Source organism: Cetorhinus maximus, chromosome 17 (assembly GCF_964194155.1).
Source record: "Cetorhinus maximus chromosome 17, sCetMax3.hap1.1, whole genome shotgun sequence".
NCBI classification, from domain to species: Eukaryota; Metazoa; Chordata; class Chondrichthyes; order Lamniformes; family Cetorhinidae; genus Cetorhinus; species Cetorhinus maximus.
Window position 1 is genome coordinate 172,682 of NC_135895.1, and position 20,512 is coordinate 193,193.

General features: G+C 43.6%; 1 protein-coding gene across 1 annotated transcript in view; it reads left to right on the plus strand.

Annotated features, from left to right (window-relative positions):
• henmt1 (HEN methyltransferase 1) overlaps positions 1-20,512 on the plus strand; it is a 104,830-nt gene that overhangs the window by 8,356 nt on the left and 75,962 nt on the right. Inside the window, exon 2 of the mRNA XM_078560632.1 lies at positions 440-558. Within this exon, the coding sequence (XP_078416758.1) occupies positions 472-558 (87 nt within the window). The 5' untranslated portion in view covers positions 440-471. The remainder of the gene's footprint in view (positions 1-439; positions 559-20,512) is intronic.

Below are 20,512 nucleotides of genomic sequence, written 5' to 3' on the forward strand. Positions count from 1 at the left end.
ATCTTGCTATGAACAAATTGGTTGCAGCACTTCCTACATTACAATAGTGACACTTCAAAAGTACTTGATTGGCTGTAAAGTGCTTTCGGACGTTTGGTGTGAAAGGCACTATAGAAATGTAAGTCTTTTTCAAAATACATGCATTGTATATGGATGTGAGGAAGAATTCTTTTCAGCATTGATAATGTTACTGCCTGCGAGGGTAGTGGAAGCAGAGATGATAAATGGTTTCAGAAGAAAATTGGATTGGCACTTGCAAGACTGCGGGGATAGACCAGGGGTGGGGGGGGGCGGGGTGGGTGGAGAGGGGGGTGGATAGGACTGACTGGATTGTTCTACAGAAATCTGGCATAGACTTGATGGGCCGAATGATTTTCTTCTGTGTCGTAATGACTGAGTCTAATTTACATTTGGGTGTTTGGCTTGTGTGATTGAACAGGTTTTCAAAAGCTGCTGAAACAAGCAGAAGCAATGGAGACCATAACCTTCACACCACCATTGTATAAGCAGAGATACCAGCTGGTGTTGGAACTGGTGGAGAAATATAAAGCAAGGAAAGTAAGTAGATAACCACATAATGTGGGGACTACTTAATATCAAAATAACATGCATCAAAGGGTTATATTGATTGTATTAGTTATAAATTCTGGTTAAATGCAGCAGGATACAAAGTGCAGTGTGCTTCAGTTAAAGACAAGAGGCTAATAATGTTTTAATACTTGTAATTGGGATAAGTTATGTTACCTTACCATGGCAAGTTGGTATTTTAATTTATCCCAGAGATGTTTTGAGGACTTTGAAAAATGTGAAATAAAACCAGAAAATACTGGAAATACTCAGCAGATCAGAAGGCATCTGTGGGGTGAGAAACAGAGAATGAGAAATGCAACATGATTCAGGAATGAAGAGTGCACACAGTTTGTTCTATGCTGTTGCATGATCTGGTCAACTACTCAGTGCTGTTTCGAGGATCATGCTGTGTGCAAAATTGTTGTAAGAAACCTGACAGCCGTGACATTTCAAAAGTACTTAAATGATTGTAAAGTGTTTTGAGGTGTCCTGAGGTTGTTAAAACTGCTATATATATATACAAAGCTATCTTTTACTTATCCAACCCCTTACTCCCATACCCTTTAATATTCCACCCAGTCTTATCCAACTCCTATCCTTTAATATCCCACCTAGTGTAATCCCACTCTCCTAGTATCCATTAGTATCCCACTCAGTCTAATCCTGCTCACTCCTTGTACCCTTTAATATCCCAACTATTCTAACCCCACTTTCTTCATCACTTTTTTTATTCATTCATGGGATATGGGCGTTGCTGGCTAGGCCAGCATTCATTGCCCATCTCTAATTGCCCTTGTTCAGATGGTATTTTTTTAAGAGTTAACCACATTGCTGTGGGTCTGGAATCACATGTAGGCCAGACCAGGTAAGGATGGCAGATTTCCTTCCCTAAAGGACGTGAGTGAACCAGATGGGTTTTTACAACAATCGGCAATGGCTTTGTGGGCATCATCAGATTTTTAATTCCAGATTTGTATTGAATTCAGATTTCACCATCTGCTGTGGTGGGTACCCAGAGCACTACCCCTGGTTTCTGGAATACTAGTCCAGTGACAATACCACTATGCAACCACCTCCCCCACTTCTGCTGCTCTTTAACATTCCTCTGTTTGCTTTTTAAAGAATTAATGGACTATGTTTCAGCAGCAGTTTGTTGAAGTGGTTTCAACTTCTGTTTGCCTCTATCAAAAAAATGTTTTCAAACCTCCTTTTTCCTTTTTTTTTGGAGAAAAATTTGTTATTTAGGTAAAATTGCTGCCTCCTTCCACCCAACAGAAACAATCTATCATTTAAAAAAAATTTTAACTGTACAAAAAAAAGCTTATAGTGCAGCAAGAATTCAATACACTTATATTTGGAAGCGAAAGAAAGGAAAAGAGTAGGAGAAAAAAACCCTCCCCAACCCCCAAAAAATAAATAATAAGAAAATGAAGAACAATTATAGGTCAGATATATAGTTTCACCTGATATAATACATACAACCTAACTAGGGTCAGTTATATGAAAGTAGAGAGCTGTAGTTCCTCAAAGTAATCTAAGAAAGGTTGCCAAGCCATACAAAATTCATCAGTGGCCTCTTAAAGTGTACTTTATTTTCTCAAGTTGAAGATTCTGCATAAGATCACGTATCCGATTAGTAAAAGAAGGTAGGGCAAACTGTTTCCAATTTAATAGAATAATATGTCCAGCCAATATTGTGGAAAAGGCAAGTGCATTTATCTGAATTTTTGTAAGAGGGATGCTGTTTGGTTCCACTCCAAAGAGTGCTATAATAGGAGAGGGTTCCATGTTGCCACTGAAAATATGTGAGAGTGATCCAAAAGTTTTTGTCCAAAACAAAGCCAATTTGGGACATGACCCATGCATGTGAATTAGAGAGGTCAGAGCACTATGTTATTTATCACAGGTTAAATCTTAGAACAAAGAAAAGTACAGCACAGGAACAGGCCCTTCGGCCCTCCAAGCCTGCGCCGATCATATTGCCTGTCAACTAAAACACTTTGCACTTCCGGGGTCCGTATCCCTCTATTCCCATCCTATTCATGTACTTGTCAAGCTGCCTCTTAAACACCGCTATTGTACCTGCTTCCACCACCTCCTCTGGCAGCGAATTCCAGACACTCACTACCCTCTGCTTAAAAAACTTGCCCCGCACATCTCCTCTAAGGTTTTCTCCTCTCACCTTACATCTATGTCCCCAAGTAATTGACTCTTCCACCCTGGGAAAAAGCTTCTGACTATCTGTTCTGTCCATGCCACTCATAATTTTGTAAACTTCTATCGAGTCGCCCCTCAATCTCCGTCGCTCTAGTGAGAACAATCCGAGTTTCTCCAACCTCTCCTCATAGCTAATAACCTCCAGACCAGGCAGCATCCTGGTAAACCTCCTGTGCACCCTCTCCAACGCCTCCATATCCTTCTGGTAATGTGGCGACCAGAATTGCACTCAATATTCCAAGTGTGGCCTAACCAAGGTTCTATACAACTGCAGCATGACTTCCCAGCTTTTATACTTAATACCCCTGCCAATGAAGGCAAGCATACCATATGCCTTCCTGACTACCTTATCCACCTGCCTTGCCACTTTCTGTACCTGTGGACCTGTACACCCAGATCCCTCTGCCTGTCAATGCACTTAAGGGTTCTGCCATTTACTGTATAATTCCTGCCTGTATTAGACTTTCCAAAATGCATTACCTCACATTTGTCCAGATTAAACTCCATCTGCCATTTCTCCACCCAAGTCTCCAACCGATCTATATCCAGTTGTATCCTTTGACAATCCTCTTAGATAATTTCACCTTGGATAGATGGATACGATGTAAGATTTTAAATTGTAGTAACCCATATCTTGCACATATAGATGAGGAATGTGCACGAGAGAGATAAGACTTCCAGTTATCTTCTGATACGTCTGAGTCAAAACCTTGCTTCCAAAGAGTTTTTAAGGGAGAGAGCGAAGGGCAATGTAGTGAAAAAATTAGAGATTATAATTTGGAAGTGAACCCCCAACAAAAGGATTTAATTCTGTCATAATATCAATCGGTGATTTCAGGGGCAATAAAGGAAACTGGGTGATTTTTTTTGAGTGTCTGATTTGTAAATAGTGAAAGAAGCGTGTGTGGGGCAGATCATATTTCCGAGAGAGAGAGTCAAAAGAAGCAAAAATATTATCAATGTATAACTTAGCAATGGTTTTAACACCTCTCGTGCCAGACTTGAAAGACAGAATCTCCTAATGAAGGCAGAAATAAATGGTTTGCATTAATAGGGCTGTATAAAGAGAGAGAATGCAGCCCAAAGTTCTGAACTGGGTCCAAATCTTAAGTGACTAACAATAGGTTTTGAAGAAAAGTGACTGGCTGAGAAAGGAATGGAGGAGTACAACAGAGCAGGCAGAGATGTGGATTGACAGTAGGCTGCCTCCAATTGTACCCACGCTAAACTAGCCGAGTCCGAATGAAGCCAAAACAATCTAATATTTTCACCCTTTTTAAAATTTATTTTACGGGATGTGGGCATCACTGGCTGGGCCAGCATTTATTGCCCATCCCTAATTGCCTTGGAGAAGGTGGTGGTGAGCTGCCTTCTTGAACCGCTGCAGTCCCTGTGGTGTAGGTACACCCACAGTGCTGTTAGAGAAGGAGTTCCAGGATTATGACCCAGCATCTGTCTAATCATAAGGACTGGTACCACCCTTCAATTCTCCCAACTGTGCTGAAAATAGAACCATAGAACACTACAGCACAGAAAACAGGCCATTCGGCCTTTCTAGTCTGTGCTGAAATATTATTCCGCTAATCCCATTGACCTGCACCTAGTCCATAACCCTCCAGACCTCTCCCATCCATGTATCTATCCAATTTATTCTTAAAACTTAAGAGTGAGCCCGCATTTACCACATTAGATGGCAGCTCGTTTCAGTCTAACCACTCTGAGTGAAGAAGTTCCCCCTAATGTTCCCCCTAAACCTTTCCCCTTTCACCCTAAAGCCTTGTCCTCTCGTGTTTATCTCTCCTAATCTAATGGAAAGAGCCTACTCGCATTTACTCTGTCTATACCCCTCATAATTTTGTAAACTTCTATCAAATCTCCCCTCATCCTTCTACACTCCAAGGAATAAAGTCCTAACCTGTTTAATCTTTCCCTGTAACTCAACTCCTGAAGACCCGGCAACATCCTAGTAAATCTTCTCTGCACTCTTTCAATCTTACTGATATCCTTCCTGTAGTTAGGCGACCAGAACTGCACACAATACTCCAAAGTTGGCCTCACCAATGTCTTATACAACCTCACCATAACATCCCAACTCCTATACTCAATACTTTGATTTATGAAGGCCAGTATGCCAAAAGCTTTCTTTACAACCCTGTCTACCTGTGACGCCACTTTCAGGGAATTATGTATCTGAACTCCCAGATCCCTTTGTTCCTCCGCACACCTCAGTGCCCTACCATTTACTTTGTATGTCCTACCTTGGTTTGTCCTTCCAAAATGCAACACCTCACACTTTTCTGCATTAAATTCCATCTGCCATTTTCTGTCCCATTTTTCCAGTTGGTCCAGATCCCTCTGCAAGCTTTGAAAGCCTTCCTCGCTGTCCACAACGCCTCCAATCTTACAATCCACATCCAATATTCTCCCTCCACCTGGACCCCCCTCTCTGGATTCTTACCTTCTCTTGATCTTTTCATTGAGAACTGTCGGCGTGACATTAGTCATCTCAATTTCTCTGCTCCTCTCACCCATTCTAACCTGTCTCTCTCTGAACTTACTGCACTCCGTTCTCTCAGGTCCAACCCTAACATTGTCATCAAACCCGCTGACAAGGGTCGTGCTGTTGTTGTCTGGCGCACTGACCTCTACCTCGCGGAGGCTGAGCGTCAACTCGCAAACACTTCCTCCTACCTCTCCCTGGACCATGACCCCACCACTGAACATCAAGCCATTGTTTCCAGGACTGTCACTGACCTCATCTCCTCTGGAGATCTTCCTTCCACAGCTTCCAACCTGATAGTCGCCCAACCTCGGATGGCCCGTTTCTACCTCCTGCCCAAAATCCACAAACAGGACTGTCCCGGCAGACCGATCGTGTCAGCCTGTTCCTGCCCCACGGAACTCATTTCTTGCTATCTTGACTCCCTTCTCTCTCCCCTTGTCCAGTCCCTTCCCACCTACATCCGTGATTCCTCTGACACCTTACGTCACATCAACAATTTCCAGTTCCCTGGCCCCAACCGCCTCCTCTTCACCATGGACGTCCAATCCCTCTACACCTCCATCCCCCACCGGGATGGTCTGAGGGCTCTCAACTTCTTCCTCGAACAGAGGCCCGAACAATCCCCATCCACCACTACTCTCCTCCGTCTAGCTGAACTTGTTCTCACACTGAACAATTTCTTCTTTAACTCCTCTCACTTCCTCCAAATAAAAGGTGTGGCTGTGGGTACCCGCAAGGGCCCCAGCTATGCCTGTTTCTTTATGGGGTATGTGGAACATTCCTTGTTCCAGTCCTACTCCGGCCCCCTCCCACAACTCTTACTCCGGTACATTGATGATTACTTCGGTGCTGCTTCATGCTCTCGTCAGGACCTGGAAAAATTTATTAATTTTGCTTCCAATCTCCACCCCTCCATCATTTTCACATAGCCCATCTCTGACACTTCCCTTCCCTTCCTTGACCTCTCTGTCTCAATTTCTGGTGATAGACTGTCCACCAATATCCATTACAAGCCTACCGACTCCCACAGCTACCTCAACTACAGCTCCTCACACCCCGCTTCCTGTAAGGACTCCATCCCATTCTCTCAGTTCCTTCGCCTCCGTCGCATCTGTTCTGATGATGCTACCTTCAAAAACGGTTCCTCTGACATGTCCTCCTTCTTCCTTAACCGAGGTTTTCCACCCACGGTAGTTGACAGGGCCCTCAACCGTGTCCGACCCATCTCCCGCGCATCCGCCCTCACGCCTTCTCCTCCCTCCCAGAAACATGATAGGGTCCCCCTTGTCCTCACTTATTACCCCACCAGCCTCCGCATTCAAAGGATCATTTCCGCCATTTCCGCCAACTCCAGCATGATGCTACCACCAAACACATCTTCCCTTCACCACCCCCCCGTCGGCATTCCGTAGGGATCGTTCCCTCCGTGACACCCTGGTCCACTCCTCCATCACCCCCTACTCCTTAACCCCCATCTACATCACCTCCCCATGCAAACGCAAAATATGCAACACCTGCCCCTTCACTTCCTCTCCTCTCACCGTCCAAGGGCCCAAACACTCCTTTCAAGTGAAGCAGCATTTCACTTGCATTTCCCCCAACTTAGTCTACTGCATTCGTTGCTCCCAATGCAGTTTCCTCTACATTGGAGAGACCAAACGCAGACTGGATGACCGCTTTGCAGAACACCTTCGGTCTGTCCGCAAGCATTACCCAGACCTCCCTGTCGCTTACCATTTTAACAATCCACCCTGCTCTCTTGCCCACATGTCTGCCCTTGGCTTGCTTCATTGTTCCAGTGAAGCTCAACGCAAACTGGAGGAACAGCACCTCATCTTCCGACTAGGCACTTTGCAGTCTTCCGGACTGAATATTGAGTTCAACAACTTTCGATCTTAAACTCCCTCCTCCATCCCCACCCCCTTTCCATTTCTTCCCCCTCCCTTTTGTTTTTTCCAATAATTTATATAGATTTTTCTTTTCCCACCTATTTCCATTATTTTTAAATGTATTCCACCAATCGTTTATTTCACCCCACCTCCAGTAGAGCTACCTTGCTTGTCCTGCTCTCCACTCTTAATTAGCACATTCTTTTAGATAATATCACCACCTCAACACCTCTTTGGTCTTTTGTCTGTGACATCTTTTGGTTATCTCCACCTATCACTGCTTGCTTGTCTCAACAGCCCCCCGCCTTAAACCAGCTTATATTTCACCCCTTTCCCATTTCTACTTAGTTGTGTTGAAGGGTCATGAGGACTCGAAACGTCAACTTTGCTCTTCTCCGCTGATGATGCCACAGCTGCTGAGTTTTTCCAGTTTTGCCTCCAATCGTAGTGTCATCAGCAAACTTGCTGATCCAATTTACCACATTATCATCCAAATCATTGATATAGACAACAAACAACAATGGTCCCAGCACAGATCCCTGAGGCACACCACTAGTCACAGACCTCCAGTCTGAGAAGCAATCATCCACTACCACTCTATGTCTTCTCCCACACAGCCAATTTCGAATCCAGTTTACAACCTCTCCATGGATACCAAGTGTCTGAACCTTCTGAACTAACCTCCCATGTGGGACCTTGTCAAAGGCCTTACTAAAGTCCATGTAGACAACATCCACAGCCTTTCCTTTATCTACTTTCTTGGTAACCTCCTCGAAAAACTCTACAATGTTCGTTAAACACGACCTACCACGCACAAAGCCATGCTGACTATCCTTAATCAGCCCTTGGCTGTCCAAATAATTGTATATCCGATCTCTCAGAACACCTTCCGATAATTTACCTACTACTGACGTCAGGCTCACTGGCCTGTAATTACCTGGTTTATTTTTGGAGCCTTTTTTAAACAACGGAACAACATGAGCTACCCTCCAATCCTCCGGCACCTCACCTGTGGCTAAGGACATTTTAAATATTCCTGCCAGGGCCCCTGCAATTTCTACACTAGTCTCCCTCAAGGTCCGAGGGAATATCATGTCAGGCCCGGGGGATTTATCTACCTTCATTCGCTGTAAGGCAGCAAACACCTCCACCTCTTCAATCTCTATATGTTCCATGACACTACTGCTTGTTTCCCTTCCTTCCTTATACACTATGCCAGTTTCCTGAGTAAATACTGATGCAAAAAAACTGTTTAAGATCTCCCCCATCTCGTGAGGCTCCACACGTAGACGACCACTCTGATTTTCAAGGGGAGCAATTGTGTCCCTTTCTATCCTTTTACTTTTAATATACTTGTAGAAACCCTTCGGGTTTATCTTCACATTATCTGTCAAAACAACTTCATATCTTCTTTTTGCCTTCCTGATTTCCTTCTTTAGTATTTTCTTACATTTTCTATACTCTACAAGTACCTCATTTGCTCCATGTTGCCTATACCTGCTATACACCTCTCTCTTCTTCTTAACCAGATCGCCAATATCCCTTGAAAACCAAGGTTCCCTATGCCTGTTAACTTTGCCTTTAATCCTGACAGGAACATGCAAACTCTGCACTATCAAAATTTCGCATTTGAATGCCTTCCACTTACTGAACACATCCTTGCCAGAAAACAACTTATCCCAATCCACTCTTCCTAGATCCTTTCTCATTTCCACAAAATTGGCCTTTCTCCAATTTAGAATCTCAACTCGAGGACCAGACCTATCCTTATCCATAATTAACTTGAAACTAATGACATTGTGGTCATTGGACCCAAAATGTTTGCCTACACATACTTCTGTCACCTGACCTGTCTGGTTCCCTAATAGGAGATCAAGTATTGCATCCTCTCTCGTTGGTTCCTCTATGTATTGATTTAGAAAACTTTCCAGAACACATTTGACAAACTCCAAGCCATCCAGCCCTTTTACAGTATGGGAGTCCCAGTCAATATGTGGAAAGTTAAAATCTCCTACTTTCACAACTTTCTGATTCTTACATCGGTCTGCTATCTCTCTACAGATTTGCTCCTCCAATTCTCTCTGACTATTGGGTGGTCTATAATACAACCCTATTAGTGTGGTCACACCTTTCCCATTCCTCAGCTCCACCCATATGGCCTCTGTAGACGAGCCCTCCAGTCTGTCCTGCTTATGCACAGCTGTGATATTTTCCCTGACTAGTAATGTCACTCCTTCCCCTTTCATCCCTCCCCCTCTATCATGTCTGAAACAACGGAACCCCGGAACATTGAGCTGCCAGTCCTGCCCCTCCTGCAACCAAGTCTCACTAATGGCAATAATGTCGTAATCCCACATGCCAATCCACGCCCTCAGCTCATCTGCCTTTCCGACAATACTCCTTGCATTGAAATAGATGCACCAAATATTTCCCATATCACCGATTTTCCTCCCTACCCCGAGATGTGACTGATCATCAGTGCTGCCATTAAACAGTGCATGTGCGTGGCTGCATGGCCGTCATGAGAGTGCCACTCAGGCCTCTCACATGCTGCCCCCTTTAAGATGACAAGCATATGTGACCCTGAGGAAAACTTATATGTAGCACACATTGAAATAGACACAAAAAGCAAGAAAAATCCAATCCGATCAATTATTGCCCCATCAGTATACTCTCGATCAGGAAAATGATGGAAGGGGTCTTCAACAGAGTTATCAAGCAGCACGTACTCAGCAATAACAGAATCACAGAATTGTTATGGTGCAGGAGGAGGCCATTTGGCCCATTGTGTCTGCACCGGCTCTCCAGATGAGCATTATGACTTAGTGCCAGTCTCCTGCCTTTTCCTTGTATCCTTGCATATTGTTTCTATTCAAATAATTATCTAGTGCGCTCTTGAATGCTTCGATTGAACCTGTCTCTACCATGCTTCCAGGGAGTGCATTCCAGATCCGCTCGTAGTGTGAAAATTTTTTTCTCACGTCACATTTGCTTCTTTTGCAAATCATTTTAAATCTATGCCCTCTCGTTCTCAATCTATTTACGAACGGGAACAGTTTCTCCCTGTCTGTTCTATCCAGCCCCCGCATGATTTTGAACACCTCGATCAAATCTCCTCTGAACCTTCTCTCCAAGGAGAACAGTCCCAACCTCTCCAATCTATCTTCATAACTGATGTTTCTCATCCCTGGAACAATCCTTGTAAACCTCTTCTGCACTCTCTCCAATGTGTTCACATCTTCCTGATAGTGTGGTGCCCAGAACTGTACACAATACTCTAGCTGAGGTCTAACTAGTGTCTTATATAAAATCAGCATAATGTCCCTGCTTTTGTCCTCTATGCCCCTATGATAAAGCCCAGAATAGTGTATGTTTTATTAACTGCTCTCTCCGTCTGTCCTGCCACCTTCAATGATCTATGCACATATACACCCAGGCCCCCTCTGCTCTTGCACCCCTTTAACAAATGTATCCCTTATTTTATATTGCCTGTCCATGTTCTTCTGACCAAAATGCATCACCTCACACTTCTCCGCATTGAACTTCATCTGTCACCTATCTGTCCACTCCACCAACTCGTCCATGTTCTTTTGAAGTTCTATATTGTCCTCCTCACAGTTTACAGTGCTTCCAAGTTTTGTATTATCCACAAACTTTGAAATTGTCCCCTGCACACCAAGATCTAGATCATTATAATATATACAGGAAAAGCAAGGTTCCCAATACTGACCCCTGGGGAACTCCACTACAAACCTTCCTCCAGCCCGAAGGATATCCATTGACCATGACCCTCTATTTCCTATTACTCAGCCAATTTTGTATCCACATTGTTACTGTCCCTTTTATTCCATGAGCTATAACTTTTCTCACAAGTCTATTGTGTGGCACTGTATCGAATGTCTTTTGAAAGTCCATGTACATCACATCAACAGCATTACCCTCATCTACCCCTTCTGTTACCTCTTCAAAAAACTCCAGCAAGTTAGTTAAACATGATTTCCCCTTTAAAAATCCATGCTGGCTCTTCCCAATCAATCAACCTTTTTCCATGTGACTACTAATTCTATCCTGAATGATTGTTTCTAGAATCTTGCCCAGCACTGAAGTTAAACTGACTGGTCTGTAATTGCTGGGCTTATCCTTACAACCATTTTTGAACAAGGGTGTAATGTTTGCAATTCTCCAGTCCTCTGGCACCTCCCCTGAGTCTAGGGAAGACTGAAAAATTATGGAGTGTAATTTCCAGCTTTACTTCCTTCAGTATCCTTGGATGCATCTCATCTGGTCCTGGTGTTTTGTCAACCTTAAGTACTGACAGTTTCTCCAACTCTTCCTTCTTATCAATTTTGAACCCTTCTAGTGACAGAGTTTCCTCCACTGTCACCATGGCCTGGGCAGCATCTACCTCGTAGGTAAAGACAGATGCAAAGTATCCATTTCACACCTCAGCCATGCCCCTGCCTCCATGTGTAACTCCCCATTTTGGTCCCTAATTGGCCCTACTTCTCCTCTTACCACCCACTTACTATTTATGTACACTGCTCACTGACGCTCAGTCTGGGTTCTGCCAGCACCAATTTGCTCCTGACCTCATTACAGCCTTGGTCCAAACATGGACAAAAGAGCTGAATTCAAGAGGTGAGGTGAGAGTGACTGCCCTTGACATCAAGGCAGCATTTGATCGAGTGTGGCATCAAGGAGCCCTAGCAAAACTGGAGGCATTGGGAATAAGGGGGGGAAACTCTCTGCTGGCTGGAGTCATACCTAACACAAAGGGAGATAGTTGTGGTTGTGGAGGCCAATTCTCTTAGTTCCAGGACATCACTGCAGGAGTTCCTAGGTCCAACCATCTTCAGCTGCTTGATCAATGACCTTCCCTGCATCATAAGGACTGAAGTGGGGATGTTCACTGATGATTGCACAATGTTCATCACCATTCGTAATTCCTCAGACACTGAACCAGTCTGTGCCCAATATGGAGCAAGACCTGGATGACATTCAGGCTTGGGCTGATAAGTGGCAAGTAACATTCATGCTGCACAAGTGCCAGACAATGTCAATCTCCAACAAGAGAGAATCCAACCATCTCCTCTTGACATTCAATGCCATTACCATCACTGAATCCCTCAGTATCAACATCCTGGGGATTACTATTGACCAGAAACTGAACTGGACTAGCCATAATAAATACTGTGGCTACAATAGCAGGTCAGACGCTAAGAATCCTGCTGCGAGTAACTCACCTCCTGACTTCCCAAAGCCTGTCCACCATGTACAAGGCACAAGTCAGGAATCTGTTGGAATATTCTCCACTTGCCTAGATGAGTGCAGCTCCAACAACATCCAAGAAGCTCAACAGCATCCGGGACAGAGCAGCCCACTTGATTGGCACCCATCCAGCACTTTCAGCATCACTTCCTCCACCACCAATGCACAAATGCAGCAGCATGTACCGTCTAAAAGATGCACTACAGCAACTCTCTAAGGCTTCTTCAACAGCACCTTCCAAACCTGAAACCTCTACCATCTAGAAGGACAAGGGCAGCCGATGCATGGGAGCACCACCACCTGTAATTTCCCCTCCAAGCGACTCACCATCCTGATTTGGAACTGTCACTGGCTCAAAACCTTGGAACTCCCTTCCTAACAGCACTGTGGGTGTACCTACACCAAATGGATGCAGCGGTTCAAGGAGGTGGCTCACCACCACCATCTCAAGGACAATTACGGATGGTCAATAAATGCAGTGATGCCCCTATCCCATGAAAGAATAAAAAAAAACTATCCTCCCCACAGTTCTCAATACTTCCAAGTTTTATGTCGTGTGCAAATTTTGAAATTGTGCCCTGTACTCCCAAGTCTAACTCATTAAAATGTATCAAGAAAAATGGGGGTCCTAACACTGACCTTTGGAGAACCCCATTATATACCATCCTTCAGTTCAAAAAACAACCATTTACAACTTTTTAAAAATTAATTCACGGGATGTGGGTGTCACTGGCTGGGCCAGCATTTATTGTCCATCCCTAGTTGCCCTTGAGAAGGTGGTGGTGAGCTGCCTTCTTGAACCGCTGCAGTCCATGTGGTGTAGGTACTCCTACAGTGCTGTTAGGAAGGGAGTTCCAGGATTTTGACCCAGCGACAGTGAAGGAACGGCCGATATATTTCCAAGTCAAGATGGTGAGTGACTTGGAGGGGAACTTCCAGGTGGTGATGTTCCCTGTTTCCTGCCATTCAGCCAATTTCAAATCTATGCTGCTGCTGTCCCTTTTATTCCATGGGCTTAAACTTTGCCTTCAAACCTAATGTGTGGCACTTTATCAAATTTTCGAAGTCCATGTACACCACATAAATGCATTACTATCATTAATCCTCTCTGTACCTCATCAAAATTGGAGCAGAAGTAGGCCATAAGGCCCCATGAGAAGTTTAAGCTGTTAAATAAGATCCTGGCTAATCTGATCATGGCTTCAATTTCAGCTTCCTACCTGCCCCCTTAACCCTTTACTCTCCTATAGTTCAAGAAACTGACTATCTGGCCTTGAATATATTCAATGACTCAGCCTCCACACCTGTCTGGGGTAGAGAATTCAAAATATTCACGACCCTCTGAGATCAAATTTGGGAAGATGTGGTAAATCAAAGTGTAGAGACAAGGCAAGAGAGAAAGGTACTAATATGGGAAATGATAAACAGACGGTGACAGGAAGGGATAGAGTATAAATTTAAGAGTAAATCAGATAAGGCTTGAGTTACAAAAATAATAAAAGAACAAAACTAAAGGCTCTGTATCTGAATGCATGGAAACAAAACAGATGAACTGATAGCTGAAATAGAAATAACTGAGTACAACCTGATAGCCATTACAGACACATGGCTGCAGAATGACATAGATTTGGACCTAAATATTGAAGTGTACATGACATTTCGGAAGGACAGGAAGCTAGGAAAAGGTGGGGAGGGATGGCTCCGTTAATTAGGAACACAGAAACATAGGAGCAGGAGTAAACCATTCAGCCCATCGAGCCTGCTCCTCCATTGAATATGACCATGACTGGTCATCCACTTCGATGCCTTTTCCCCACACTATCCCCATTTCCCTTCATGTCATTAATAATTAGAAATCTGTCAATCTCTGCTTTAAACAGTCCTCATCTTCGTCCTAAATGTCTTCCCCTTTATTTTTTAATCGTGTTCCCTAGTTCCAGGCTCCCCAACCAGGGGAAACATCTTACCTGCATCTACCCTGTCTATCCCTTTAAGTATTTTGTAGGCTTCAATGAGATCACCTTTCATTCTTCGAATACAGGCCCAGTTTCCACAATCTGTCTTCATAGGACAGTGCCGCCATTCCGAGAACAAGTCTGGTGAACTTTGGTTGCACTCCCTCTATGGAAATAATACCCTCCCAAAGGTGAGGGGACCAAAACTGCACACACTACTCCAGATGCAGTCTAACCAAGGTTCTTTTTTTATTAATTTTTGGGATGCGGGCTTCGCTGACTGGTGGCTACAAGAGCAGGTCAGAGGCTGGGAATCCTGTGGCGTGTAACCCACTTCCTGACTCCCCAAAGCCTGTCCACCATCTACAAGGCACAAGTCAGGAGTGTGATGGAATACTCCCCACTTGCCTGGATGAGTGCAGCTCCCACAACACTCATGAAGTTTGACACCGTCCAAGACAAAGCAGTCTGCTTGATTGGCACCACATTCACAAACATTCACTCCCTCCACCACTGACGCACAGTAGCAGCAGTGTGTACCATGTACAAGATGCATTGCAGGAACTCACCAAGGCTCCTTAGGCAGCACCTTCCAAATGCACTACCATCTAGAAGGACAAGGGCAGCAAATAGATGGGAACACCACCACCTGGAAGTTCCCCTCCAAGTCACTCACCATCCTGGCTTGGAAATATATCGCCGTTCCTTCACTGTCACTGGGTCAATATCCTGGAACTCCCTCCCTAACAGCACTGTGGGTGTACCTACACCACATGAACTGCAGCGGTTCAAGAAGGCAACTCACCACCACCTTCTCAAGGGCAACTAGGAATGGGCAATAAATGCTGGCCCAGCCTGGGAAGCCCACATCCCGTGAATGAATTTTTAAAAACTTCCAATGAGAAAGGAAAAAAATCCGGGTGGGGGGCGGTGGGGTCGTGGAGACCCAGCATCCGTGGTTAACTAAAAAAGTTAAAGACAGTATCAAACTTAAAGAAAAATCATATAATTACACAAAGTTGGATGACAGGTCAGAAGACTGGACAGAATATAAAGATCAGGACAGAATATAAAGATCAGCAAAGAATGACAAAAAGATTAATAAGGAGAAAACGTGAGAGTATGAGAGAAAGCTAGCTGGAAATATAAAGAGTTTCTATAGATATTTAAACATTGCTCAGGCCAGCAGGTGATTTATCTGTCGAGTTTGAGTAATTTATTTGGCATCGCCTCCTGTTTGCTTTGACTAGCTATTCTACACACATGTCCACCAGTTTATGTAATCCTAGTTTCTCTCCCTATGCGAACACTGAGGAAATGCTGATTTAGTGTCACTCACTGTGCTGTGGATGTTTTTCCTGCTCCTTCATTATTCTTACACAGCTGTCAAGTCTGTGTAAAGCCTTGTTTTTTTAAAGATTACTTATTTATAATATTTATTGTCCCATTTTGTCAAAAAAAACTGAAAATGTCCATAACTGATTATTTTGAATTTTGCTTAATGTTTCTTGCTCATTTTCCCCCCTACCCACTATCTTTATATTTCTCTTTGCATTTTATTATCAATTGTCAATTAAGGCCCAGTTTATTTTGTAGATTGATAGAAGGATGCCATTCAGCCCATCCCATTTTCCTCCTAAACTTGCTTGGAGGCCTCTTCACAATTAACAGGGGCACATACAGTGTTTTCAGTAAATGTTGACATTGGCCCCTATATTTTACAGAAACATAGAAATATTTATGGTATAGAAAGAGGCCATTTGGCCCATCATGTCCTTGCTGGCCAAGAAAAAGCTACCCAGTCTGCTGCCATCTTCCAGGCATTGGTCCGTAGCCCTGCACGCAGCTTGTTTGTGTATCCAATGCTGTTTAAAATGTGATAAGGGTTTCTGCCTCCACCAGCCTTTCAGGCTGTGAGTTCCAGACCCTTTGGGTGAAAACGTTCCTCTTGAACTCCTGTAGAGTACTTCCACCAATTATTTTAAAAGTGATGCCTCCTGGTTATTAATCTCTCTGTGTAAACTATACAGAGATTGTTGGTGTAAATTTTCTTCCAATCCAAACACAGTCTGCTAACACAAGAGCAACATATCATGGATGGTGGATGGTTTCCATGAGGCACTGTGGGCCATCAGGAGCAGCAGAATTGTACTGAGCAAAACCTGTAACCTCATGGCCCAGCATATCCTTCACTCTATCATTACCATCAAGCCAAGGGACAAACTCTGGTTCAATGATGAGTGCAGGTGAGCCTGCCAGCAGCAGCATCCCAAATGCTGTTACCAAAAATATGGTCCCAACCTGGTGAAGCTATTCTACAGGAGTACATGCATGCATACTAAACAGCAGAAGCAGCAATCAACAGACCGGATCAAAGCTCTGCAATCCTACCACATCTAGTTGTGAAAAGTGGTGGACGATTAAACAATTAATGAGATGGGGAGGAGCCTCCACAAATATTCCCATCCTCAATGATGGCTGGGCTCATCATGACAGTGCACAAAACAAACCTGTAGCATTGACAACCATTTTCACCAGAAGTGCCGAGCGGACGCTCCATCTCAACCTCCTCCTGAGATCCAACACATCACAGCTGCCAACCTTCAGTCAATTTGATTCACTCCACATTATATCAAGAAATAATTGAAGGCACTGCAGCAACTTCTGTATTTTTACCTACAAGGCTCCCTTGTGGCATTTTACCTTTTGAAAACTCATATACATAACATCCACTGCAATATTTAGCATTATTTCCTACATAAAGTTTATGGAATTTGCTTTTATAAATGATAGCCTGATTGCTGTTAAAATGAACTCATATCTTTCAAGGTGGGTATTCACTTTGTGACGTGTTTTAGGCTCTATAAACTTTTCTGTTGTATATTAGCTTGACTTGTTGCTAGTTATCTGGTGTCTCCCTTTTTTGCTTTATGATCATTCAAGTGAATAGAATGTCACGTGGCAGTATATTATGAACTTTCAGTCAATACTTCTAAAAACTGGACAGACTATTAAAATAGTTGCTGCTATTTTGCTATGCTGTGTGACCATTGGCATTTGAGCTTCAGACAGTCCTATGACTCAAGTGAATATGGACATTCACAGCCATCTAGGGAATTCACACATCCCTTTGTTTAAGGATGGATCAACAAAACAGCACTATAGAATTCTCGCCAACCTGATCCTCTGATTCACTCTGGACAAAAGAGAACATTGAAGCTCAAAGTATGTAAGATGGATGTAATTGAATTATATCAACCTTCTTTTGTATCATGATAGATTGTTTCCCTCATCCAAACTAGACTGGATGAATTTCAAGGTATCAAAAGACAACACAGGATGATTAGAATCAATACAGCCACACCACCCTTTGTTTGGAGGACTTTGAACTTGTGGAAGTCAAATTGTTGCCGGAGGTCACCGGTAACGGTTATTGGCTTAGTACAAAGAGGAGAAGAGTCAATTCTCTCTTAACTCTGAATTCGCTTTATTCACATCGTTAGATCATCTACATATAGCTTATATGGCTGGTTAAATATAGACATGCAGTTTATAGCAGGTTATACAGTTTTATACCCAAAACTAGATTCTAAACACACACCCACTAGGTTTCTCTGACACTCCCTGAGTGGCCACAGAATATAAAAGCTAATACCCGAAAAAGAGAGCTGTCACTGGCCAAACGTTCCGTTCTCTCACTCTCTTGTGTCTCTACATTGCTGATGTAGGTTCTTCTGCTTCTGTGATGGTTGGTCTCCGGAGTCTCGCTGCCCCACGCCCGAAATCCTTTCAGTCTTATACTGAATCTTATCTCTTCAAGCTGTGCTGTCTCTCTCCTGTTGGTTTAGGTCTGCTTGCCTGATCTGTGGCATATTCTCATTGGCTCTGTTCCAAGACTTGCAGTATCACCTCGTTCCTCCTTTTCTAAATAAGGACTCATCACATTTCCTTTGTCTTCAAGACACTCAGCTATTTCAGAACCAGTTCTAACCAGCTGAGACCAGTGAATGGAGCTAAGGTTTCAAAAGTTGCTCAGGCCACTAACTGAGATCAGGTTCCTTCAGGCCAAAAGTTGCTTTTGCCTGTGTCAGCAGTTCAGCTGCAGCCCCTGGCCAACAAAATGATGAGGGAATCATTTTGTTGTCTGCTTTTAAAACCAGTAAGAAGCTGTTTGGAGACAGAGTTCCACTGAAAGCCAGCGAATTAGCTGCAAACCATCCAGCATCCAAGGTAATCAACAGCAATACCTCATAAGCGGGGAATCCCAAGAGAAAGGCTCCCCCAGCTTGTTCCAACTTTGAGTTCATCTGAGAATCAACCTCCTGTAAATTCAACTACAAGAAACCTCACAGCCTTCACAAGACTTTCACTTCAACTTAATTGACTTCATCTAAGAAACCACAGGCCTGCCATGAAAGAGACTCAGATAATTAGAAAATGTAACAATATATTATCTTCATCTGTATCTAATCGTTATGTGTATCACAGTATCTTGACAGTGCATAAGGAGGCCATTTGGCCCATCAAGTCTACACTGGCTCTCTGAAAGAGTATTCTACCTAGTCCCACTCCCCTACATTATCCCTGTAACCTTGCACATTCTCCCTTTTCAGAATGCAATCCAATTCCCTTTTGAATACCTTGATCGAACCTGCCTCCACCACACTTAGAACCATAGAACCATAGAAAAGTTACAGCACAGAAGGAGGCCATTCATCCCATCTTGTCCATGCCAGCCTGAGGACACCCAGGTGCCCTTTCTAATCCCACCTTCCTGCACCCGGCCCATAGCCCTGCAGCTTACAGCACTTTAGGTGCAGATCCAGGTACTTTTTAAAAGAGTTTAAAGTTTCTGCCTCTACCATCAACTTTGGCAGCGAATTCCAGACACCCAATACCCTCTGTGTAAAAAAAGTTCTTCCTCATGTCCCCCCTACACCTTCTGCCACGTATCTTGAATCTATGTCCCCTGGTTCTAGAATTCTCCACCAAGGGAAACAATTTGATCCTGTCCACTCTATCTATTCCCCTCATAATTTTGTGCACCTCAATCAAGTTACCTCTCAGCCTTCTTAGTTCTAAGGAAAATAACCCCAACCTATCCAATCTCTCCTCATAGCTTTTCTAATCCTAGCAACATTCTTGTAAACCTCCTCTGCACTCTCTCCAGAGCTATTACATCCTTCCTGTAATGTGGTGACCAGAACTCTGCACAATACTCCAGTTGTGGCCTCACCAGTGTTTTATACAATTCCAACATTATATCCTTACTTTTACATTCTATACCTCTGCCAATGAAGGAGAGCATTCCATATGCCTTCTTTACAACCTTGTCTACTTGAACTGCTGCCTTCAGGGACCTTTGTTACTTGTACACCAAGTTCATCTACCCCTCTTAGTATATTCCCATTTATTGTGTAGTCCCTGTAACTGTTTGACCTCCCTAAATGTATGACCTCACACTTCTCTATGTTAAAATCCATCTGCCACTTTACTGCCCACTCCACCAACCCATCTATATCGTTTTGGAGATTATGGCTATCCTCTACACTATCCACTACTCGGCCAATCTTTGTGTCATCTGCAAATTTCCCAATCGTGCTCCCCACGTTCACGTCCAAATCGTTAATATATAACACAAACAGCAAGGGTCCCAACACTGAACCCTGTGGAACACCACTTGAGATAACTTTCCATTCGCAAGGGCATCCATCGACCATTACCCTTTGTTTCCTGTTACAAAGCCAACCTTTTATCCAGTTTGCCACACCACCCTGAATCCCATGGGCTTTTACTTTCCTGACCAATCTTCCATGTGGGACCTTGTCAAATGCCTCGCTAAAATCCATGTACACAACATCCACTGCACTACCTTCATCAACCCTTCTTGTCACTTCCTCGAAGAATTCAATCAAATTTGTGAGGCAAGACCTTCCTTTAACAAATCCATGCTGACCATCCCTGACTAGTCCATACCTTTCCACATGACAGTTAATCCTATCTCTCAGGGTTGATTCTACTAATTTGCTCACCACCGATGTAAGACTAACTGGCCTATAATTGTTTGGCATTTCCTTTGATCCCTTTTTAAACAATGGAACTACGTTTGC